The sequence below is a fragment of the Polypterus senegalus genome, chromosome 11 (genome assembly GCF_016835505.1).
Source record: "Polypterus senegalus isolate Bchr_013 chromosome 11, ASM1683550v1, whole genome shotgun sequence".
Taxonomy (NCBI): domain Eukaryota; kingdom Metazoa; phylum Chordata; class Cladistia; order Polypteriformes; family Polypteridae; genus Polypterus; species Polypterus senegalus.
In genome coordinates, this window is record NC_053164.1 from 78,617,987 (window position 1) to 78,644,056 (window position 26,070).

A 26,070-nucleotide genomic window follows, 5' to 3' on the forward strand; every position below is an offset into this window, starting at 1 on the left:
AAGTGACTGCTTGCTCTCACTAATCTTGGTATTCTTTTCCTGCAGTTGTTTACAGAGTATGGCCGCCTTGCTTTGACTGAGATATCCCAAAAACCATTCCAGGTATGTGATACTTTAAAGTGATGATTTCAAGCCATAGGTGAGTTTGATGGTTATTGTGAACTTAATGCCTCATTTCTAATATAGAAAGTAAAATGTATAGTAGCCTATAGTATCTGAATTCCTACAGGTTAGCTGGTTGCCCAACCAAAGTGTCTCCATTTGTTTTCTACTTGTATTGTTCTGCTTAAGGGTAATATGTTTTTTGCCTTCCAGCACCACTTTCATCCACATACTCGTGTTTCACTTGTTTTCTGTCTTTCCACATCTCTTCACATTTAATCTATAAATGTAGTCTTTCTTTGCCGGTACTTAAAACCTTGTTCTCCTCACTGTTTGAATTATCTCCACACCATTTCTCCTACCATAATGTATACCTTTATTTCCCTCTCATATCCTGATTATTTATTCTTATCTCAGTGCTTTCGACTTGCTTCATATTATGTCTTCATAAACCTACACATATAACTTTAACTACTTTATGGCACGATTTTAAGCCCAGTTTGCAATTGTCAACTGATTTTTCTGTGTTGATTCACATTTAATTTTCATTGTTTCATTTGCAGTGTGACAATGGTTGTGATGACTGATTGTATCTTGTGATTGGGCTGTTGCACAACTGGAAGAATTTCTGTTATGTCAGATATTTCAGTGAGCTATCTTGTAGTTTGAGCAGTCTCACAAGCTGATTTTTCTCTACCAACCAGGGAAGAGTAACATAATAAACATGGGATAGAGTCTGCTTTTTTTCCACAATGAAACAATGCACTAGTGTTTTCATTGATTGAAAATGTAGGTGTAGCGAAGATGAAAGGTGAAAATGGAGACAAATGTCTTTGTTCTTAAATAAAAATAATAGTGGGCATGTAGCCTTACTTTAAACTTTGAATAAAGGGACACCTTTTGGAGGAAAATTAAGATACAGATGGAATTTTTAATCTAACTCTATTAGAATGTACATGTTTGGGCAACTTAGTCTTGTGGAATTTACAAGGCTAAAAATCTAGTTTTCAGCACTGATTCACTGCATGACCCTACCTGTATGTAAGCAGTTGCACCGGATTGCAGGATTGTAACTGTTTTCTAAATAGTTGTACTATAAAGTTTTCTTTCTTAGAATAAATGGAACAAGTTTCCAAATAATAACACAGATAAACTTTCTGTGATTTTTGGGTTACTGTAGGTATAATTGTGTAAAAAAAAAAAAAATCCTAATTTAATAAGTAGTATACAATATGTTGGTTTTTCCCAATCAAATTAGAAAATATTAAAGAAAAAATCAATGCCTACTGAAGTAAATTGATTTGCTTTGTTTTCAAAAAGTGATTTTTATTTTTTGTAACCTGACCAAGTAAGTGCAAATTGCTTGTTGTCATAATGTATTTAGAATAACTTTTGCTTTATTTCTTAGTCGCTGGTATTCCTAGTTCGTGACTGGAGCTGTCCATATGAATACGATTATGGTGTAGATGGCGGAATGAAATTCCTGGATAAACGCTTGCAGGTACACACAATAATATTTTAAGGAGTTGTAACCATTTAGTCCATTTTATAACATAATGATGTTGAAATCTGTATTTTAGGGAAGTAATGGGTTGGATAATGGATGCTTATGAATTATCTTTTACTGAAGAGGGACATGGTTAATACACAGCAAAACTTTGCTTGCATGAATGGTTTTAATAACAGTTTAATACAACTTCTTTTCTAATGCATCTGTTATTGAGCCTGCTCATCCTGTTCACAGTTGTTAGAGCCTGGGTCCATACTGGCAAAACTGGTATAGAGCATGGACCAACCCCTAATGTGGCCCATTTCATTGTGCACTCATGCACATAACCACATTTACTTGTATCTCAAGATATTCACCTTTGGAATGTAAGAAGAAATGTATTAGAGTCATAGCATTATAGTTTTGAGGGTTGATTTGGACTAGGGGTTTTGTGGGAACAACTAACATGGGTAAACACCAAAAAGGCACTTAGCTGACTAGGATTTGAATCCAGGACTCTAGAGCTGTTTAATTCCTATCACTGCATTTCAGGATTGTCATGATACCAAAATTAGTGATGCAGTACTTGCAGAAGTATCAATATTCAGTACAGTTTACAATACCACAGGTATGGGTAGTGGGTGAAGGATGTACCCAAAATTGATTTTTTTTTTGTTGTTGAAAAAACATGAACTATATAAAGGTAACAAGATTCATCACTAGGAAGTGTGGTTCTTCAAAACACTTTGAAATTGTTATATATTCAAAAATATCACAGCCTCCCATGAACAAAAACAAATGGAAATTAATGGAAAGAATATTGTTATTGAGCTACTACACTTGTTCAAAAGCCTCTAATAAACATTCACAAGTCAGTAAAATGCAAGTGGTGTGAGTAAATTAGTGCAATCTTCTAGAAACATTACTGTAGCCTAAATCAGTGTTTTCCAGACTTTTAAGTGAAGAGACGAGAGTAAAGTTCTGTTCATCTTTTTATTTGTATCCTAGGTGAAGGAGCAGCAACATGAGGAAATACAGAATGTACGTCGACACATTCACTCGTGTTTCACTAATGTCAGCTGTTTTCTTTTGCCACACCCTGGGCTGAAGGTAGCAACTAGCCCCAAGTTTGAAGGACAACTTTTTGGTATGATATTACTGTTTTGTATAGATTGTTAAACCAATGCACACAGGATAGTTTTACATTCTTATGTTTCTGTAATTTTCAGCTAATAGAAATAGTCCTCTACTTCAATAAAATATTAACTTTAAAATGGTAAAATAATTATATGTGACATTCAACAGCATTCTCTCACTCATCTTACACATAGGTGACCAGGGACATAAATGTTGCTGTAATTATGCTTATCTGTGTTATCATTTGACTGTATATTAGTGATAGTTAGATGTAGCACTGAGATATCTGCCACAATTAAGTATTTTTTTTAAGATTTAAGTTTTCACAATGCACCAAGAAAGTCATATTGGAAGCATTTTTGAAATATTGGCCTATAATTCTAATGTACAGTTTTACTTGCAATTTTAAATTCTTTATCTTAAAGTGTATAAATAATATTCTTTACCTGTGCAAGCATTTAATAAAAAATATAATGGGTCATTCCATGTCAAACTAACCAGTGGCTCATGCATTCAGGGCTCAAAAAATTCTGGAAATATTACCAGGTATATCCATATTAGTCAGGAGTCCACTTGTAATTTTTTTTTATTTAAGATCAGTTTTTTCCAAGATATACCTAGTTTACAGTCGCGGGGGATCATGGTGTGGGGGAGTAGGTTGATTTTACCCTGCCTCATTTTTTCATCAAATTTCACAAGTCCATAGCTGAAGAACTGAACCACCAAGCAGGCTCAGACTTTGGCCAGTTAATTCTTATAGTATGTCACGAATTTAAAACTTTTGTCCAGATAACCCTGCATGGTCAAAGCAGCCCCTTGAAATTGACCAAAATTTAATTTGAGTTTTTTGGTTTAGGTATGTACAGGCCTCAGAAACACACATTTTATCCCAACACATACTTTTAATTTTTTTCCTTATTCAGATACTGTAACTATATATGCTTTCTGAAAAAGCAAAATACAGAAAAGTAACTATCAGGGTTTTAACAGAAGATATCATAAATCCAAAAAATAATTTTGGATTTCATTTTCAGAGCACCCTAACGGCATATGGGAATGTGCAGGTCTTTTTTTTTTTTTTTGTAAATATTTTTCATTTATTCTACATTGTCCCTTCTTGTTCAAAACACAAACCTTATTTTTCTAGGGCAAATCTTTCATGTTTATTTTCCATCCTAAACATGGGCTGAATGTGCCATGTGTCAATAATAGTAGTTTTCAATCAGTAAGTTATCAAAAATGTCAAACTTTTTTTCATATCAAATGACAATGTCCTACCTCATTTTGCTGAACAGAGAATGTGATTCTCCATGGCCGAAAGAGTACCTGGTATTCGAGAATACCACTGTTACATCCTTACAGATGGCAGCTGGGTGTCTGGTAAAGATAGTCAGTTCACTGTCTGAATACTCACTGCTGAAGCAGCAGCTGAGATTCTGCCCTCGCACGATCACACTCCTGATGGATCAAATGCGTCCCTCACATTAGACCAGTGTCCTACTGGAGGCTATGTTGGGTGCATGTATGATGAAAAATGTTGGATTAGTGTGATTCGTGACAAGAGTGAAACAGAATCGGACATCCTAATATGTTTCATGCATCCACACTATCCTGCACAGTCTTTCTGTTGGCCACCTGGAGATGGGAGTCAGTACCATCTTGATCTCAAAGACATGCCCTACACTCTGCACTTCGATTGAAACAGAAATGAAATGGTTCACATTGCTGCTGCTGCAATACAAAGATGTTCACATTTCATTATAACTAGTGTTGTATTTAAATAATAAATCAAGCAGCTGTTGTTCATGTGTTGTGCTTAATGTGCCTTTGGTGATTTATTTTTTTTTCCCCATTAAGCCTATACCCAAGTAAGTGATGACAAACTTGATAATTATCATTGCTGACAAATGATTATTTTAACCCATGTTTAGAATGGAAAATAAAAATGTAAGATTTGTTTTTTGAGAAAGAAGGGACCATGTAGAATGCAGGAAAATAATTTTAAAAATGTCTGGACATTCCAACAGTACATTGAGCTGGTCTGAAAATTAGACACAGAATGTGTTTTTCACATTTGAGATGTCTGCTGGGCAAACCCTGATCCAGCTTCTTTCTTCTTTATAACCTTTATAACCTTTTTTTTGCCCTGTGGAAGTATCTAAACATGGAAAAAAATCAGCAGGCTGTATCAATTAGAAGTATGCTTTTTGAAGGCCTAAACATGGCAAAGCTATTTCCATTTTTGAATGCCTGGTCTTAACAAGTGGTGTCATCTGGACAAAACATTTTGATTTTGTTACGTACTATACTTATAAAGGTACCAGTATGCAAACTATAAGCCTGCTAGTTGGTTTAGTTCCTGAGACATAGTCTTGTGAAATTTAAAGAAAAAACAAAGCTGTGTCAAATTTGACACTTTTCTCCCCTCACAAAATTGGCTGTATCTCGTAAAGTATTGATCTTGCATAAAATAATTTTAAAAAGTGTCTCCTGGATAACATGGGTGCACCTGGTACTTTTTTTTTTTTAGAATTTTTTGAGACCAAAGTGTATGGGATTTCTGGAAAAATCGGTTGATTTGACATGGAATGACCCTAATGAAAGTGTCAAATATCCTATGTACCAGTGCTTCTCAATTTTTTTGGTTTCATGCCCCACTTTTTCCCTGCTTGCTGAATTGAGTGCAATCACAAGAGCGATCCCTTTGGTGGATTGAGTGTTTTCGTCATGCATTGGAAAAGTGATGGCCTTTGGTCCTCTTTGCTGAATCAAGCACGATCGTCAGAGCTTTGATTGCCCTTGGTTTTTTTGAATGCATTCGTCAGAGTGGGTTGGTGGTTTTGAGTGCAATTGTTGGAATGGCAACCCACCTGTAGCTTTAGGACACAGCCTAGTGGTTGAGGAGTGCTGCCCTGTATAACTCAATATTTATTACCAAAATCAAGATTCCCAAAAAACCCTGAAAGGACAGAACTAGTATTTTCAAGTTGTTTGTTCACAATTTTGTCATGTCATTATTTGTCCTGGAAAATAAACCCTCTGTGATACAAAAGCGTTCTTCTCTTCTTGTTAATTTTAAATTCCTCTACAGCAAATACTGCATGTTTTTGCATTTGCAACTCTCATTAGTAATAGGCTAGGGAAATTAAGGAATAAAGGAACTTTACTAATATATTCTGATCAGAGTGAAAGAAGATTAGCAAAAAAGGTTTGTGCTCACACTTAGAAGTAGCTCTAAATACATGGTTTTAAAAGAAAAAGTCAAGACAACCCTATGAAATGTTATACTGTGATATTCCAGTTAAAATTGTGTTTTTTTTTAATGTCTGTGATCGATCTTTGCTCTGGAATACAGATATTGCAGATGATTTTAAAACTCAGCTAAAAGTTCTGGTACCCTTGTTGCTGAAACCTGAGAACCTGATGGAGAAGGAAATTAATGGGTCCAAAGTGACATGTCGTCAACTCCTTGAATATTTTAAGGTATCTCTATAAAATTGTTAGCTGTATATATTAGCAGTATAGCATAATGTTGATCTTATTGTTTATATGTGAAAGGCTTTTATTTGGTATGAGTGAGAATGTTGTGACTAATTTCTGCAATTTATTGCATTAAATCTGTTAAAGAATAATTGAGATTGAAGTGTGTCATATTTAAACTGCATCTCTTGAATATTATTAAATGTGTGATTAAAATTCTGGGCACTACTTGTACATCGCTGTAAGAGATGCATGTCACTAGATAATTAACATGCTGTTTTCATAGTAAATTATTTGATATTTCACACACACACAAAGAAAATGCTGGACATAATTACCTTCTCCAGATATCTGTACAAATTCCATGTTAACAACTATGTAGAAAACTCTTGAGTGTTGTGATTTTAAATCTGGAGTTCAATGGCAACAAATTAATCTTAGGAAATAGAGGATGACTGACTTACAGAATTGAGTCACCGCGACAACAGATTCAGTAAGAATTTTAGAAAAGTGTTACAGTTTTGTCTTCTTAAAAAAAAAAAAAAACAGTTTACTTGGAAAGAATAGGCATTTCTATACCTTCTTACAGATGTGTTTTGTATTAAGAGCAAAGATCAGCATGTTATAATAACTGTTGTAGAGGGCCATTAAGTCCACACTCTGCCTTTTTATTATTGTTGAGAAAGTATTCATAACTGTAGAATCATTTAGATGTTTAAAAAAAATTAATTAACAATAGATCCATGACTGTCCTATCAAAGATATGCCTGGCCTTGTGCAAACCTCTGCCCTGATTTGTATGCAGATCAAGCAAAAAAGGAGACAAATGGCATCCTTGAGATGATCTAGTGGACAAATAGAGGTTATCAAAAAAAAACAGCCATTGTGCTGAATTACTAAAAGCATGTGAAATATCAAAGAGCATTCTTCAAGGTTTTTTGACCCTTCTAGGTGCTCATACATCAGATGCCAAAGTGTCAGTGTGGTGCATGCAAATTTGCAAAGGTGTAGATAGGCTAGATAGGCTCTCTTAATCAGTTTCTCATAGGATTTTATGGTTTGAGAAGTCAAAGAAACCATTTTGAAGTCATTCAAGGCTTATTTTTATGCAGATTCAGCTATAGGAATAACTTCGGCCTGTTTTAAGAATTTGTGGATGTGTTGTAAATACAGAGACATTTAAAAACGTAATGGAATACTGGGTAGAATTTTTCTGCATATGACAGAGGTAGGAATCTACTTATTCTGTCTTGTCCAAAACTTTTTTTTATTAGTACTGCATTATTAACATTTGTTAAAGACCTTTTTGGAAACTTTTTTTATCAAGCAAAGGGTAATTCCTAACTCCAATTCATTGAATGTTTGAGAAAGCTGAAAGTCCGTTTTAACCCCTGCCATTTGCACTTAATTATTGCTTTTTCTATGAATTCCAGTCATTATTTTCTTACCATTCCATAATGAAACCAGGCTGTCAGTTCACTCATAATCCCTTACTTGAACTTCAGCTGTACATGCTTCATTCAACTTTTCAGCTCTTTCTGTAATTCTTTGTGTTCTTTTATAGTTACATGTTGAAATATCTTGTTTTCCAGATTAACAATTCTTTAAAACATTGGCGTCCAGGTTTGCTGCTAAATGATTTAACCAAGATTATATTATTTATGGTGTCCGTTAATTTATTGCTGTCTGCACGTAATTCTCTAAACATGCACCACTCAGTACATTCACAACAGTTGCACAGATGTGTGACAGACTTCTTGTCCCAGACTTATGTATGTTTCATTACCGGCTGGAAAGTTATAATGTGATGCACCCGGCTGGGTTTGGCTTTAAATTTATAAATGCTTTGGTAACACTTTAGTTTAGGTACTGCAAAAATGCATCTATTAATCGTTTACTTTTATGTAACAAGACCTTAGCTTACACTTCTTGTGGTCATCATAACACATAATATACTAACAAAACCTAACTTTGGAGTGGTCTGATGAAGTTTAACTGGGACACATTACGCTAAACATATAATATCAAGAGTAAGACCTTTGAGTCCAGAGTATTAAAAAATCAGTCTCATTTTGGTTATTACCACAATGTATCATACAAGATGAATCATTCCTACTGACAGTGCTGTTGAAATGTAGCAGAGCGAAAAACACACAACACATGCAGATATAAGGAAGACTTTTTGCGTCAGTAATTAACTTGGACTTTTTGATAACAGATTATATTTTGGTTAAGAGTTTATGAAGAAAAATGTAAAAGCGTAAAATCTAAAAATGTCCAGTTTGTAGAAATAATGTATTTGTTGACAGAACAGAAGTGCAATTCATAGAAAGTATCAGTCATAGTCCAGTATTAACATAAGGCAGTATGAATGCACTGGTGGAATGAAGAGGAAACCTGTAGAAAATGAATGCTTATATTCATTCAAATGAGTTTAGGATAGATTTGGTAATCCCAAAAAAGGAGATACAGTTTTATTTTATTTAACTGGAAGAAATGTTATAGATATTTAAAAGATTGATGGCCGTGAGACAAGTAATAAAATGAAATATGCGGAGTATATGAATATGAATGACTAATCCAACCAATACTGGGTGGATAAGAACAGATTTTCAGATTTTATAGCTAAAGAAAATCCTATCCTGGCAGTATATCTGTGGTGCTGGCATTATTATATTCTTATACTATGTTGTTTTTTTTTTTATAACATCCTACATCTTGCCTTCTTTTAGGCCTATATTAAGATATACCAAGGAGAGGACTTACCTCATCCAAAGTCCATGCTTCAGGTAAATGTTTTATTTTTTTTGTGGTGGCAGTGGTGGATTATTTTGGGATTTAGATGTAACACTTCTGTTTCTTAATTCTTTTATTTATAAATATGGGAAGAATATTGTCATTAAATTGAGGTAAAAATACAAAATGATAACAACTTTTTTTGGTCCATACCAAATAATAATAAAAATTAGAAATTAGAATGTTGCTTAACCTTATTGATACACATTTAATGGGTAATTGTAGATTATACAAAACATTTTTGGATTGTGCATTTTGTATCTGCTTTGTAAAATATTGTTTCAAATGTATATTTTTCTCCATTGTGTTTTTACAGAGTATTGTGCTTTTACAAATATAAGCACTAAAATTAATACAATAGTTGAACCTCATTTAATTTTTGTAGTAAAGTTAGTTTCTTTTTAATAAATAGGTATGATTCTTTTGCAAGCTATTAATTTTAATTTCAAAATGAAAGCTTGTTTAAGTACCAAGGTAATGGCTGAATTGTTGTCACTGACCGTAGTGTTAAAACTTGGATTGATCAGGATCAGGTTTTGCCTGAATAGAAAAGGAACTGCTTGATCTCTTCTTTTTTTGGTGAAAGTGCAGCATCTGGTGGCAGGCAGATGTAATTGGATTGAGTGTCAGCAACTGAAAAATAATGTTTAGAAATAAATTCTATGAAGGATCTTTCCAGTTCATTGAATGCTAAACACAAAAATTGTATTAGTAATGATGATAACAATTTAGCTGCTTTATTATTTCAGATTGTTGTATCTTGGAAATTACATAAAACAGCATTTTCAAAACTGACAAAAAAACTCAAAGAACTTCATCATTCAACTTTGCATTGTCTCTCCCTGTTGTAAGATACATTTTAATGCTTGTAATTCTAATTGAACAGCACTGCACTGTGCACACTTACGTTTCAAAAAGTAATTTGAACAATGCTGTTCCAGTCATACAGTGAAGTTCAAAAATCTAAATGACTTGCATGGTTATCTGTTGGGAGCCACACATTTTACAGTAATACCTGAATTTGTGCAGACAAATCAAGTTATCCCAAGTTGAACAAAGCTTGGTATCAGTCTGCTTAAAGAACAATCCCTTTAATATCCCATCACGATGTTGTACGTGTGACTAATATGCAATTGATATTTTTAGTATTACTTTTTTGTGTTCTGTACCATACATTTATTTATAAGTTTTTGTATTCACAGAATCAAATATCAAAAATATTATATTCGTGATCAGTAATCCCTAAATATCAATCAATCAATCAACATTTATTTATATAGCACATATTCATAAAAAAATGTGGCTCAAAGTGCTTTACAAAATGAATAGAAAAATAGAAGACACAATAAAAAATAAACATAAGTCAACATTAATTAACATAGAATAAGTAAGGTCCGATGGCCAGGGTGGACAGAAAAAACAAAAAAAAAAAAAAAACTCCAAAAGCTGGAGAAAAAAAATAAAATCTGTAGGGGTTCCAAACCACGAGACCGCCCAGTCCCCTCTGGGCAAAATAGCATACAGTAACACTACGCATGCCTATTTTACCAATCCTCATTTTTCCAATTTTGCGAAAAGGAGTATCTTTGATGCCTCATATCCCATTAGGATGTGAACCCCTGAGGTCAGCTGTTGTGGAATGCACAACTTAGAATCCTTCTGAACATTTTTGCTGAAGACACCTATTGGTTTACCCTTAATGAAAAGGGATGCAATTTCCAGCACAAAATATGGTCTAGAATGACTTAAAAATAAGAGGTTTTTAGGCTTAGGGGCAAAAAATAGGGAGAACCCCGAAAAGCCTCATATCTTCATAACTAGATATCAAGATGAGTTGAATGATTTTTGTTTTTGTACAGGTGAGTTAAGAGGTGGTGGCTATGCAGGATGGCTGAGATCTTTAATTATACAGTTTAAATTTAAGTTTGATTAATTCTCATGTAAATACTTTTGATTTTTTTGTTTTGAATATTTTATAGGCCACAGCTGAAGCAAACAACCTTGCTGCAGTAGCATCTTCCAAAGATCTCTACTATAACTTGATGGAACAAGTGAGTGAACCAATGAAAAGCTGTTCACATTTTGATCTAATTTTCTCTAAACACGTTTTTCTTTTCTGTTTAAATACATTTCAGTCTTCCATGTTTTTGGTTAGGTTAACTTTTGCCAGTCAAGTTTTCAAAAACCCAGTAGTCAGAATTTAGAGGACTTGGTTTTAATGGAGTGCATGTCTAATTCTGAAGATAATCAGGGGTAGCTAGGAAAATATTTAATAATTGTGCTACATTCTGTCTTAAAAATAAAGCTTAGAAACAAAGCCAGTTTGTTGACATTTTAAGGGTATAAAAAAGTCAAATGCTTGCAATTTTATGTTAAAAATGAGATGTATTTTGAAGTCATCAGAATGTTGAGGCTTACCTACTATATTCCAGCCAACTTTTACTTATTTTAATTCAGTTTTAGAAAATTACTAATATTACTATTAGTAATAATGTTTTTCAGTGTCAATGAAGTAGTGTTGTCTGTTGTTGGCTTGTCTGTTTTCTATTTAACATTCAGTTATGACTTGCTAAAATTGAATTTCCACTGAAGGATAAAATAAGCTGTATCATTTTAAGAATCTGACTGAGGTTTTTTTAGTGAAGGGAAACAATAGGCAGATGTTGTTTGTCATCTTTATAAAATGTTTTAAATAATCAGGAAAACTGCCATAATTTCTCATTTCTGAAGAAACAGATAAAGGGCTTTCAGTTGTCTGTTTCTGATTTTACTGTTCTTCAGTGAAAAAATGACGACAAACATCCAATTACTAGCTGCGGGCACAACACCTTATTAATGTCAGAGGTACTAGGTGAACATTACACTCAATCAAGACAACTGACGGGTCACAAATATACAAATTATGTTTGGTTGTTTTTTTTTACAACAATGGTGAGCAGAACCTTTTGGACTTTGAAGCAGATGGGCTACAGTAGTAACAGACAATGCTGGGTTGTACTTCTGTTAAATCAAATCAACAAAGTTAGACAAATTAAGATTAGGGGAAAATGTGCTCTAGTCTGACAATTCTTGGTTTCTTTTGAGTTTGGCATAAGCAGCATGGATTCATAGATCCAACAGTACAGGTTGGAGATAGTTCTGCAGTGATGTGGGAAAGATTATTTGGCATAATACCACATGAGCATTTGTTGAATGCCACAGTGTATCTAAGCATTTTTTGCTAGCTATATGCATTCCTTAATGGCTATAGTATATGTCTAAGCACACATACTGTAATCTAAAGCTGACTTTTTTAACATGGTAGTGTCTTCCGTTTAATCCAGTGTTATGCATGGTTCCTGGATCTCAATTCAATAGCGCACCTTTGTGATGAGGTGGAATGGAAAGTCTGCAGGACCTGTGTGATATTTTTGAATTGGCATAAACCAAAATTCTTAGGCAGTGCTTCAAACACCATGTTGAATCCATGTCTCCAGTGTTATGACTGACAAAAAACTTTCATAAGTTCTTCTGGGGAGTTTTAGGAGAGTGGAAGAGTTGTTGCTATGTTTAGTGGTATTTCAGAAGAATCATCAAAAATGGCAATAACCAGTACACTAGTAATAAAGATCAACAACCAAAGTTTGCAGGGTAACAAAAATTTTCAAGTCGGTAACAAAGCTAGTCAAAACCAGAATCAGAAACCTTTTTCTTTTGTTTTTGTCCAGGAGTGAAGTCTTTCAATAAGTTCTCCCTTTATTTTAAACAAAGTTCAGCCACTACTTTAATTCTGCAGCCTTCTTACATAACATGCCCACTAGAATGTCAAGGAACATGTACAACATGTGCCACATGCCTAATGACTTTATAGTATCCTGGTAAACAGACATAAAATATAGTGGCACCCATTACAAAAGTAATCTACCCAAAAATGCCTTATTTTGCATAATACTGACACCAGGCAGTTGAACCTAATGAAGTAGCCATGGAGTATAATTTTGTTAATATTTAGAAAAACTAATTTTAAAAAAAGTATTGAAAATAGACTCATATTAATTATCTAACTCGCCTTCTTAAATGTGTATTTAGTATAACCTTCACCGATTAAGATTTGTACCAATGCTCCTAAAGCAAAAATGGATATTTCTTAGTGTTTCTAGTTGACTGTGATGTTTTTGATTTTTTTTTTTTGATTTAACATATTTTGTTAATCCCTGAGGATAAATTCTATATTCACACGACATTGACAGAATAGAATATTGAACAAATAGATTTTTATTTGATAACAGCAAGAGAAATGAAAGAAATACAAGTTTGACAAAGTTAAAAAAACATGAAATAATAAAACATAATTATTAAGAAAGTTATGTGCTCTCCAGCTGAAAACATAAGAGGTCCCATTATTCAATTTGACAAGCTAATCTAAACTGTTGTGTTGCTTGTGCCTTGTCTTTTGATCTTCTTCTTCGGTTCTTAGGAAAACATCAAAGTTTACAGTTTCAAAAAAGCAGAATATTTAATTTTATTGTGAAGCTTATTGTACTGCCCTTCTTTTCCATTCTGTAATGCTTTATGTAAGTGATGTGTTGATATTTCACAAACACAAGCTTTTTAGTTCCAGTGCTGTAGCAAATGCTAACACACTACTCCTTATCAATTCTCAAGGCTCTTTACCACTTATAAATACATCAACAATGTCACAAATTAATGACGCTGTGCTTATTGCCCTTATGAAAGGCATAAGTGACACTTCTGGTTTGATGTTCACAGATGCAGCTCTATTGGATTATATTGCAGTTATGTATAATAAGTGCATCAGCATGGGCTTTGGTTATTCTTTATGTGCGTGGTCTAATAATTAACTACTGTATTACTGAGTTTCCTTAACAAACTACTATTTATTTTTTTCATTTAAATCTTGTTTATCAAATTTTTCAACTTGCAAAACTGTTCCTATATAACATTCTGTTCTCAAATGCAATTAATACAATTTAGAGTTACAAGTTGAAAGTACTTATTCAAATTACATTGGACACAAGAAGAGGAACTAGCAGGTATCCAGGCTCTAGTCCATCACAGGACCCACTCACTTTCACATAAAACCAGTTTAGAAGTACAGTGTAAGCTAACATGGAAGTCTTTACAGATGTGTTAGGAAAAACATAGTTGCCAAGATGGCAACTACGGAGAATGTGCAGTCTGTACACAGAGTAAGAGCATGGACATGGGATTCAATTACAGGACACTGGATATGTGAAGCAGCGGCGCTAACCAATAAGCCACCACAAAGACTCATAATTGTTCTGTCCTTCAGAAAATGGTATTCTGTTACCATACTGAGAAAAGAATTTCTTGCCACTGAAAATAAGCAATAATTTTTCAATCATTCCAAACAACACACACATCATTATAAACATAATGATAAATAATTTATAATATAATTCCGTAATGTTTGATACAGTTGGTGTCACAGGTGTTTGTAATTACTCAGGTGTGTTTCATTGCCTCATTAGTGCAGGCATATAATACCTGGCCTTGCTTCTACCCTTTGGAGTCTGTATTTGCCATTGTTCAACAGTAAGACAAAAGCTGCAAGTCAAAGAAGTCATTATGAGGCTGAATAACAAGAATAAAAAAATTACTGGTAAAACCTTAGTATTACCTAAATCAACTATCTGAAATATCATTAAGTAAGAACATATTGGTGAGCTCAGTAATTGCAATGGGGACTGGTAAGTCAACGAAGACCTCCACTACTGATGACAGAAGAATCCTTACCATGGTAAAGAAAAAGCCCAAAACGCCTGTCCAACAGATCAGAAACAGCCTTCAGGAAGCAGATCTGTGTCAGAGATTACTATCTGCGAAAGACTTCATGAACAGAAATACAGAGGCTACACTGCAAGATGCAAAACAGCAGTTATGCACAAAAAGAGAATGGCCAGATTACGGTCTTGTGGACAGATGAGACAGAGATGAACTTGTATCATAGTGATGGCAAGACAAAGTGTGGAGATGAAAGGGAACTGCACAAGATTCAAAGCATACCACCTCCTCTGTTAAACATGCTGGTGGGGCTGTTGTGGCTTGGGCATGTATGGCTGCCACAGATACTTGCACACTTATCTTCATCGATGATGAATTCTGAGGTGTATAGAAACTCAAACTCTGGTAAATACCAACAAACACAATGGATAGTACATCATACTATAACAAGGTCATAATCCTAAACATACTGCTAAGGCAACACAGCAGTTTTACAAAGCTAAAAAATGGAAAATTCCAAACATGATGGTGCCCTGAAATGTGGGGACCGTGTATCAAAAGTATTGTAATTTCTATATGGTGTGAAGGAAATGTATGCAAATGCCCTTAAATGAAAGTCTGATATGTGCACTTTGATCACAACTGTATTTTCTGATTTGTAATTTTAAACTGTGAAGCAGAGGGGGAAATAAGGAAAAATGTGTCTTTGTCCCAAATATCATGAAGGGTACTTTAGTAAAATTGTTCTTCTGTAGACATTTCCCATAGCAGAAAAATCCTTATTCCCTGAAAACATACACTTGCAAGAAAACTTTTGTGAACACTTTAGACTTGGCTGGATATTTGCATTAATGACTGATAGCAATGAGGTCTGATCTTTAACTAAGGTCTCTGTCCACACCACTGTTTTCTTTTAAAAATGCAGTCATTAGTCTCCCTTTTTACCTCATGAAAAGAGATACTTTTGCAAATGCTCACAAGGGCTGTATACTTCTGAAAATGTAATTTTGCCATTTCATTGTTGACTTGTGAAAATGTAGTCTGATTGCTCTCTGATTGGTTTGTGCGTATCATGTGGTACTTTCCATAATGTTTGGTACTGCTAATTATAATGCCCATCATGGAAGAAACATTATTTCAACAGAGGGGAGCATAGATGTTGCTTACTCATATTCATCTACATTGAGTTTTGTACAGTTTGAATGCTACATACATGTGCAAAAGGCAAGTAATTTACAGGTTGCTACATTTTGTGATAAATCTCTTGACCGGAGTCAAGTCACAATTCGAAACAAACTCCATCTGCTTAAATACAACATAACCAGTTATTTCTTTTCAATACTGAATAGATCATGTTGGAAAAAGTTTATGTTCCTTTAGGCTGATAACTTTGCCAAAGTTTAACTATAGTCACTTGTTCAAATGAATGAGCTGAGAGTGCAGGTACCCAGCCCTGTTTTTGTTTTGTTTTTATATAAAGTCACTGAAAGTCTAGTGATTGACAAGAGTCTGCTCTTCTCAAGAATGATATGCTCATGTCACCTATACCCCAATCAAAAGAAATATTAAATGACATTATACATTTCTATAATTCTTTTAGTGCTGGAAAAGGCTACAAAAGCATTTCTGAGGTCCAGGGTATTCATCAATGCACAGCAAGACAAATTCTTTACAAAATGAGGAAATACAGTACTGTTGCTACCCCTAGTAGTGGGTCTCCTGCAGAGGTCATGCCAAAACAAGTGTGTGGTTCCAACAGCAGAAATCTCTGTTCATGTATCAGCTACACTAAAAAGAATGGAGTCATCACATCACACTTGGATGCTCCACAGCATTTATCGGACAGTTAAAACAAAAGTTGAATTCTTTGCCAGAAATATACAATGCTATGTTTGTAGGAAAAAGAAAGCTCTGTGTTTACTAAAACCTCATCATAGTGCATCACATGATGCTTCCACCACCATGCTTCACTGTAGGGATGGTATTGGCCTGGTAATGAGCGGTGCCTGGTTTCCTCCAAACGTGATGCCTGGCATTCACACCAAAGAGTTCAATCTTTGACTCATCAGACCAGAGAATTTTGTTTCTCATGGTCTGAGAGTCCTTCAGGTGGGCTGCCATGTGCCTTTTACTAAGGAGTGGCTTCCGTCTGGCCACTGTACCATACAGGCCTGATTGGTGGATTGCTGCAGAGATGGTTGTCCTTCTGGAAGGTTCTCCTCTCTCCACAGAGGACCTCTGGAGCTCTGACAGAGTGACCATCGGGTTCTTGGTCACCTCCCTGACTAAGGCCCTTCTTCCCCGATCGCTCAGTTTAGATGGCCGGCCAGCTCTAGGAAGAGTCCTGGTGGTTTCCAACTTCTTCCACTTACGTATGATGGAGGCCACTGTGTTCATTGGGACCTTCACAGCAGCTTAAATTTTTCTGTAACCTTCCCCAGATTTGTGCCTCGAGACAATCCTGTCTCGGAGGTCTACAGACAATTGCTTTGACTTCATGCTTGGTTTGTGCTCTGACATGAACTGTCAACTGTGGGACCTTATATAGACAGGTGTCTGCCTTTCCAAATCATGTCCAATCATCTGAATTTACCACAGGTGGACTCCAATTAAGCTGCAGAAACATCTCAAGGATAATCAGGGGAGAAAGGATGCACCTGAGCTCAATTTTGAGCTTCATGGCAAAGGCTGTGAATACTTATGTACATGTGCTTTCTCAATTTTTTTAATTTAATATATTTGCAAAAATCTCAAGTAAACTTTTTTCACGTTGTCATTATGAGGTTTTGTGTGTAGAATTCTGAGGAATAAAATGAATTTAATCCATTTTGGAATAAGGCTATAACAGAACAAAATGTGGAAAAAGTGAATACTGTGAATACTTTCCGGATGCACTGTATGCATGAATTTGACTGTTCTACTTCAGCCATCAATCTTTAGTTTATATAAACAGTATAAATTCTGATTGTCTCATTTTAGAACATGGAGCCATACAGGGTTTTCCATCATTACCACTTTTACTTTTTTCATGTTGTCATTATGGGGTGTTGTATGTACAATTCTGAGGAAAAAATGAATTTAATTCATTTTGGAATAAGGCTGTAAAATAACAAAATGTGGAAAAAGTGATGCGCTATGAATACTTTCCGGATGCACTGTACTTTGGACTCTGAAAGTTTAAATAGTATGTTCACTGTTGACAAGAAATACACTTTGTTGTATGGTATTACTGTACTTTAAGCAGATTGTGTTTGTATACAGGAATTATGTTATAGCGAATACCAAAATAATGAGATTTTCAGAGAAACAAATATTTTTAGTGGTCCAGAAAATATTTTTGTTGGTCCAGACAAACGTTAATACAACATCATATTTAACAAATTGTGGATATAGTATACATAATTTCCCCATATTTGTTATAATGAAATATTGTTATGGTCTCATGAATTTTATTACAATGAGATTCCACCTGTATTATGTATATTATTTTGACCTCAACAGTCTTCAATTGTATGAGCTGTTAAAGAAGCAATCCATGTAATTGCCAGTTTTTAGTTAAACACATTTCTGCAGCCACTGTAACTAAGACAAATCACCACAACACATTTGGTGCAATTCCCAATGGGATCAATCCTCATTTTGGGAAAATGACACTCCATGACATTTTACATGGTTTACAGTTTTAATTTGTCACCTCTGATTTTTAAAGTAATTGCCCAACAATTGTGTCTTGCACTTGGATTGTGGAAAATAATTTTAATGCTGTATCCATTCATTTTCACAGACCCAAAATCTTAAAAAAACATAACTGATTGAAATTAAAGTAGTGTTTTTTAAATTTATTAGCATAATAAAATGCGAAATTAGAAATTTAAGCCTCTTGTGTAACATTTTACAGAATAAACAATAAATAACATACGTTGCAGTGACTTGCCTGTTTGGTACCTAAAAAAGAGAAAAAGATGATTCAAAATCCATCCTTAATTATTTAATTAATGAGAGCCCCATTATTTCAAAATACAATTGCAAAGGAAGTGTGTCCCCCAGTCAAAACATATTTATACTTGACTAAGTCCAATTAGGCTAATTGGGATTTCCTAAAAGCCTTATAATTAACTACAGTGTAGCCTCAAAGGACATCCTGTTATTCTGAACAGATATTTTGGATGTTTTATTCATTCACACTTCATACTGAATTTTATACAAAATCATCAATTTTTAATTTGAGGACTTGCAATAAAAGATTTTTAATGTGTACTTTCAACTGGGGGTGGAAGGAAATAAACAGAAGTCAAATCTTTGCAGGGCAACTCATTTAATATGGTTAAGCAAGAGGTGATCCGCTTATGTTGAAGAGATTAACAAAAAACATTTTTTAAAATTAAGTAGAGGTTTACTTCAAATTCATATTTTATTTTATACTTTCTCCTAGTCGTTTTAGAAGAATATAGTGTGTAGGATGCCATATTTTATGAGTGTTTGCCACTTTAACTTCTGTAGTGGTTTTTGTTCTGCTACTATCTTCACAGAGGCATGCAGACAGAGATGATGTGGCTGATAAAGCTAGACAGAAAAATCAAATTATTTTTCTTAACCATTAATTATTTTTAAAATTTATGCATAATGTGATTATGTAATTAATTTATGCATGATGTGGCTCTGATAATGGTTTACACTGCTATCTTACAGCTTCAGGAAACTGGGTTAAAATACAGACCTTGTCACTTTTTTGTGTAGGTTCTCTTTGATGATTGCAATTTTTCTTCCATATCTCAAATATGTGCCGGTGAGGATAATTGATGACTTTAAATGGCCCCTGTTTGAGGTGGTGGGTTGTTTTCAGGAGAATGCAACCCTTGCATTTAAGGTAGGTGTAGGATCTCTGCAAACATGAACTGGAAAAATTAGGTTTAAAAAAATGGATAAAGAAATACTCCAGCTAATTTGGAAGGTTTGGATTCTGTAATCAAAGTGACTGATTAACCAAATAGACATTATTTGGCATAACATTGGAAGCCCTCATATCCCCTGGAAGATTGTGTACAATCTATAAACAGTGTCTGGATTAGGAGTTAAATCTAAGAAATTTATGACCTTTATTTATATAGCTTATTCACAAAGCATGACTTCACAGGGTGTTTTTTCAAAGTAAACATTTTCATGAGTCTTTAATGAACTGACAATATAATGGAGAAAATTAATGGTATGAGTTTCCAATACAGTACATTTGTGATCAATAAAGATCAGTTGGTTATGAAAATTAAAATTACAGAAGAGCAGAACTAAATTTCAAATGCGATTTTAAGAGACTCCTGCTAAAGCTTCACAAAATTATATCGGGAGAAATTTCCTTTGATTAGAATTAATAGAGCTAAATGAACACAGAAGAAGACTCTCATTACTCTAAGAAGACTACAGTTGTCTGGAAAGTTTGGAAGTTGAAATCAGTGCCAGAGTTTTCATAATAATAACATTAAGCAAATTTTAGGGTGGTATGTTTATTGAGCTTGGTCTGTATCCGAACTCTGCCGGTGATGCTTTTAGCAGTAAAACCAAAACCACTGATCATGAGTTACAGCAAATGAATGAAGTGGTAAAGAAATTTTAACAACATATTTCTATTTCAGACCACAATATGGAATATCAGACTCTCGGGAATGTTCTTCAGGTGGTATAAAGACGTTTGACACTAAATTACGTGTGGTAATTTTTAAAGCTGATGGTACTATCAACCATGACTCCTAGGTTGTGACAATGGACAAAAAAATGTAGAAACTTATATTTAGAAAAGATCTTTTTCATTTGGGCTGGAGATCCCACAAGCAGCTGTTTTGGTTTGTTCATGGTGAGCTCTAAGACGTTAACATATATCCTTGCACTAAAATCTTATGCAGACACAGAGCTTTTGACAGTTATACATTTCAAATTAAGTGACAACATCTGAACTTCTTCCACATAAAATTGTTATAAAACATAGACTGTATATTGTATATGGGCCAAAGCAATTGTATCTCATATTTACTCCATAGCATAAAACTGAAACTTTGTCATCTCACAGTACCCTGCTAACAGCATAACCTATTGTGGGGAAAGAAAAAAGTAAATACTGCATATTATACTGGAATAAATGGACTACTGTGTTTGATTTACCCCCCAACCGTTAATATTTTTTTTTTATTATTGGCATTAGTTTGTTAATGGTTTTAAAGCTGTTTTTGATTAAGTGTTGAATTTCTGTTTGTAGAATTATTACCTGTAAACAGAGAAGTGTAACCCCACATTTTATTTTTAATGATTTTAGACCGGGCCTTAAAGTTAACCTTTTAGATATACTAGGAGGCTCTGTTATTTTCATGGGAATTGTTACATATGCAATATTTTCACTTTTAATTTAAAAAATTTTGTAAAAACAATACTTGTCCTTTATTTCTGGCCCCGGGTGTGGTTGCATCCCTTTCTCACAGGATGTGTAACGCTGCTCACGTTGTGAAGGGGGGGCAGCTGAACACACGCTAAGTAGATGACGTCGGATCATCTGCTGTCTTTCTTCTGCTGGCTAGCTGTCTGTTCTGCTTGTCGCATGTCGTTGTTTTAAGAGCTGTGAGCACAAGATGCGTGTCTGCCAAAAGCAATCCAACAACTGCTAGGTTAGATGTCCGTGGACTTGTTTTAAATCATGGCTCATTGCCTTGTCTCGCGTGACGTTGTAAAGGCAATACTAGTCCTTTGTTTCTGGCCCCGGGTATGGTTTAATGTTTTTCTCGCAGGAAGTATAATGCTGCTCACATTGTGAAGGGGGGCAGCATCGATCATTTTAAAGCCTGTACAGCCGCTGTCCTTTTTGCCACTTCGTGTCACTGCTGCTCACGTTGTGATTGCTGCTCCATGATCATAAATATACACCTGAATGAATTGTGTTTTCTTTGAAATTAAATTTGTCGTTGCTTTAACTTTTGCGGGACCACAGATTCTCATAGCATATTACCATTATTGTGTAAATCTACGTTTTGTGCATTGAACGATGCGAAGGCAAAAACACTTTGTTTTCTGCTCTTTGCTTTTTATTTCTGACTTCATTTTGTTCTGCTATTTTTTCAATTGCACCAGGTCCTGATGATTCATTTCCTTTTGTTTGCGCTAATGTGATCTTTGCTATCTTTTTTTGATACTTTAGCGACTGACTTAATAAAGTGTCACAAAAGTTTTACTTGAACAATCGCTGACTTCGTAACCCCAAACACAACTTTCTAGCACCCTCTCCAACCCCTATCCCCTGGGTTTCGCTCCCCCCGCCCCCCCCAACGCATCAATCAATACCCCGATATTAGTCTTCCGTGCTGTACTCCGACCTCCCTCAATCAGACCACTTAAAACAAAAAAGGCTTCAGCCTGGCTGGGACGCTACAATATTTTAGAATTTTACTACTTTCATATTCTTTACCTTTCTCTGCACGTGTATTGCGCCATCATTTGTTTGAGCCTTTCGAATTCCATTGCTTTCATAATCTCTTATCTGCCTTTTTTGACGCTTTTGGGTCTCTTTTCTCCGCGCTACTCGTTCTTCTTTGCTTAGTCATTGACGTTTCATCTAGGACGTATTGTCCTCATATGCTTTATATGTGCTGTGAGCACAGGATCTGTGTGTGCTATGTCCCTTTACACGACTGAGTGTTTTGCTGGCTGTGCTCTCTTATTTGATATTGTTTGCGTCTCGCAGGTCTTTTATGTGTCTTCTGAGAAGAACACGTCTCGCCACCCTGCTTTTCCTTTCCAGGAGTTTTTTTTTATAATAGATAGATATATTTTTTTTAATAATATTGAAGTATGTATAAACTGGTGCCTTAAATCTGTTATATATTATTTTCACAAGAGAAAGCTGTTTTCATGTTCTACATATGTTTTAGTGGAAGTCTTAAATTTTAAGGATAAATTAAAAAATGCATGTAAGGCTACCACTGTATCTACCACTCTGACTTTTATTCCCTTCTATTTATGTGATGTGACAACAGCTGTATAATGGTGTACAAACCTTTTCTTCTTGGGTGTTCAAATTTTCATTATACTGCAACAGTAATTATTATTTTTTTTTTTTTTTTGGTAAAAAGTTTGTCAACCCAGTTAACACTTGGGGATATCCCAAAAATAAACTTTTAAAAATAATAAGATGTTCTTGAGGAAAAAGCATTCTGTCCCTGTAAATCTTTCAAATCAAAAAACAATTATTTATATTTTAAGGCCTCAAGTGTGTTGTTGCATTTGTGATTAATGTCTATTTATGGCGCAGAGCATAGTGGAGTAAAGGTGTTTATTACAATATGTATAATAAATAAGAAAACATCCTTCCAGTACCGTGCACAGGATTACTCAATGCAAGATAAAAATAATTTATACCATTTTAAGTATATCTATTTATTAACTAAAAACACGATTTGAAGTAAGGGCAGTCATGAGTTCTGTTTTATAATGCCTTCATAGCTGTGACAGATTTACTTAATTTTGTGAGCAGTTCAAATATTTTGCCCTTTAAAACACTCTGCACATCTACATTATTTAGAAAAATGTGAAATATGATGCAGTTTAACAGTTGAAAACATTACTCAGTAACACTTTAGGTATCCACAAATAATGTTCTAATATGTAAAACATGGTTGCACTGATAGGTCAGAAAGCTTAACATTTATCAACGATAAATTAAAGAAAGCAAATATTAACAGAAAGATTGAGTAACTCATGGCCAGAAACAGATATAGCAGTAATTAATTCTCTGGGGTTTAGACCAGGAAGGTTGTTTTTCAGTGATATACTGGACTAGTTTGAGGAAAATGCAAAAGCATATGATATTATTTATCTTAAATTTTTAGAGAGGATTGTGATGAAATTAAAAGAAGGTGTAATCAAGCACAAACTCATTCACAAAATGTGCAAATTTATTTGTGAATACATTTTTAGGGTACTGATCCTCAATAATATCTTTTTAAAAAAGTGTGCATTTCTTTCTTTTGTTTTCAGTAGTCTCTACAAAAATTGAGAAATAATGTTGACCTGAAACTTTGTTTCAATGCCAAAATGAAGAGAATTGTCCCTAATTTGGAATTATTTTGTTGTCAATACCAACAATGTTGATGAAGAAAAGTATACTATGTAAACTAGTGCAGCATTATAAGCAAACTTTTTTGCAACCATCTAAGTTCAACCGCATAGTTCATTGTGAAATTGTGTGTATGAAAGATAAGCTAGCAGCAACAAGTCCCAGTAATGTTTGGTGTGCAACACAGATAACAAGTAAGTACCTATTTATGCTGTAATGCTTGTCTGTATCCAGCAGACTATCGAAAGTAAATTAAGATTAAAGAACCCATTGCGTCTTATTTACCAAAAGGCAAGGTTCTGATTAAAACAATGTGTAGCAAAGGTTTTAAAAAATGATCAAGGCCCAGGGCAATATGTACGTCACCCCCTCTTTTAATTATTTTTTTTAGAACTTAAGTTGCCTTTACTTTATTCCAAATTGAATTTTTATGAAAGCAAATGACTTGTTGTTAAGTAGAACTGTGGAAGCATGTGTGAACATAACGTTTCAGTTTATTAATGAGGAATTTACACTGAAAAGCAGATGCTTGCAGTTTTTTTTTTTCTTTTTTTTTTTTTCAACAAATTCACAATGACAAATGTTTAAGTGGTTCCCTGCAAAAAGATGGTTCTATTGTACTATATCCATACAGAATACAGTATGTGCAGTTGGTAAGACAAAGTCAATATTTCACTGTAGTGATGTTAACTGAAATTAAAAATCACAGTTATACTATAAAATATCACAATCAATTATTATTTCTGAATTAAGTAATGTTGAAAATGGTGTCCCTCATGAATCAATGCTAGGGCCACAGCTCTTTTAAATAATACAAAAATGATCTTGATAAGAATATAAATAATATCAAATTAGGTGGAATGGCAGATAATCGTTTAACTCCTGAATCATTACAGATGGACCCAAACAGGATTCAGATGAGTAAATTTGTGGAAAATACAGTTTAAAACAAGTAAATATAAAGTCTTACACATAGCAATTAAAAATTAAGGATTTGTACATAATGTGTGGTTTGAAACTTGAAAGTAAGATTTATAAGAAGGGCAAAAGTGTCATAGTGGGTTCATCTCTTTTTAAACACAGACACCATATAGAGATGGTTAAGATAGCGTCAGTAGTCCACAGCCAGTATTTCAACACCTTATTTTGTCTTTTTTAAGTAATGGCTTTCTTACTGCCACTTGCCCTGTAAAACCTGTAGCACAAATTTTTCTTGTTACAGTAGAAAGTGAGACTTGCTCTTTTTGACCACTGTTAAGCTGAGCTTGAAGCTGTGAGGGGGCTGTCACTCAATGTGGTGCAAACCTAAACTTTAAATTTAAACCTGTGTCAGTTTAATGCTTACCTTTTCACCACCATAGGTCATTCATTGCGTTTCAACCAATTAAATCTAAGGTGTTTTAAAAAGTTTGATCAGTAGATTGTGTGTGTGTGTGTGTGTGTGTGTGTGTGTGTGTGTGTGTATATATACACTGTGTGCACAATTATTAGGCAAGTGAGTATTTTGGCCATATCATCATTTTTATGTGTATATTCCAACTCCAAGCTGTATTAACTTGAATGCTTATTGGATTTAAGCACGTCAGGTGATGTGTATTTGTGTAATGAGGGAGGGTGTGGCCTAAGGAGATCAACACCCTATATCAAGGTGTGCAGAATTATTAGGCAGCTAGTTTTCCTCAGGCAAAATGGGCCAAAAAAGAGATTTAACTGACTCTGAAAAGTCAAAAATTGAAAAAAGTCTTTCAGAGGGATGCAGCACTTTTGGAATTGCTAAGATATTGGTGTGTGATCACAGAACCATCAAACATTTTTGTTGCAAATAGTCAACAGGGTCGCAAGAAACGTGTTGAGAACAAAAGACACAAATTAGCTGCCAAAGATTTGAGAAGAATCAAACGTGAAGCTACCAGGAACCCATTATCCTCCAGTACTTTCATATTCCAGAGCTGCAACCTACCTGGAGTGCCCAGAAGTACAAGGTGTATAGTGCTCAAAGACATGGCCAAGGTAAGGAGGGCTGAAACCCAACCACCACTGAACAAGAAACATAAGTTGAAACGTCAAAACTGGGCCAAGAAATATCTGAAGACAGATTTTTTTCAAAGGTTTTATGGACCGATGAGATGAGAGTGACTCTTGATGGACCAGATGGATGGACCTGTGGATCAGTAATGGGCACAGAGCTCCACTCCAACGTGGAGGTGGGGTACTGGTATGAGCTGGTATTTTT

The 26,070-nt window shown here is 34.6% G+C and overlaps 1 protein-coding gene across 2 annotated transcripts in view; it reads left to right on the plus strand.

Moving 5' to 3' along the window:
• Positions 1–26,070, plus strand: part of atl3 (atlastin 3) — an 86,713-nt gene that overhangs the window by 46,458 nt on the left and 14,185 nt on the right. For both annotated transcript variants that reach the window (XM_039769109.1, XM_039769108.1), the window contains exons 6-11: positions 46–102; positions 1,511–1,603; positions 2,600–2,738; positions 6,084–6,211; positions 8,941–8,997; positions 10,984–11,055. In XM_039769109.1, coding sequence (XP_039625043.1) covers positions 46–102; positions 1,511–1,603; positions 2,600–2,738; positions 6,084–6,211; positions 8,941–8,997; positions 10,984–11,055 — 546 coding nt within the window. The remainder of the gene's footprint in view (positions 1–45; positions 103–1,510; positions 1,604–2,599; positions 2,739–6,083; positions 6,212–8,940; positions 8,998–10,983; positions 11,056–26,070) is intronic.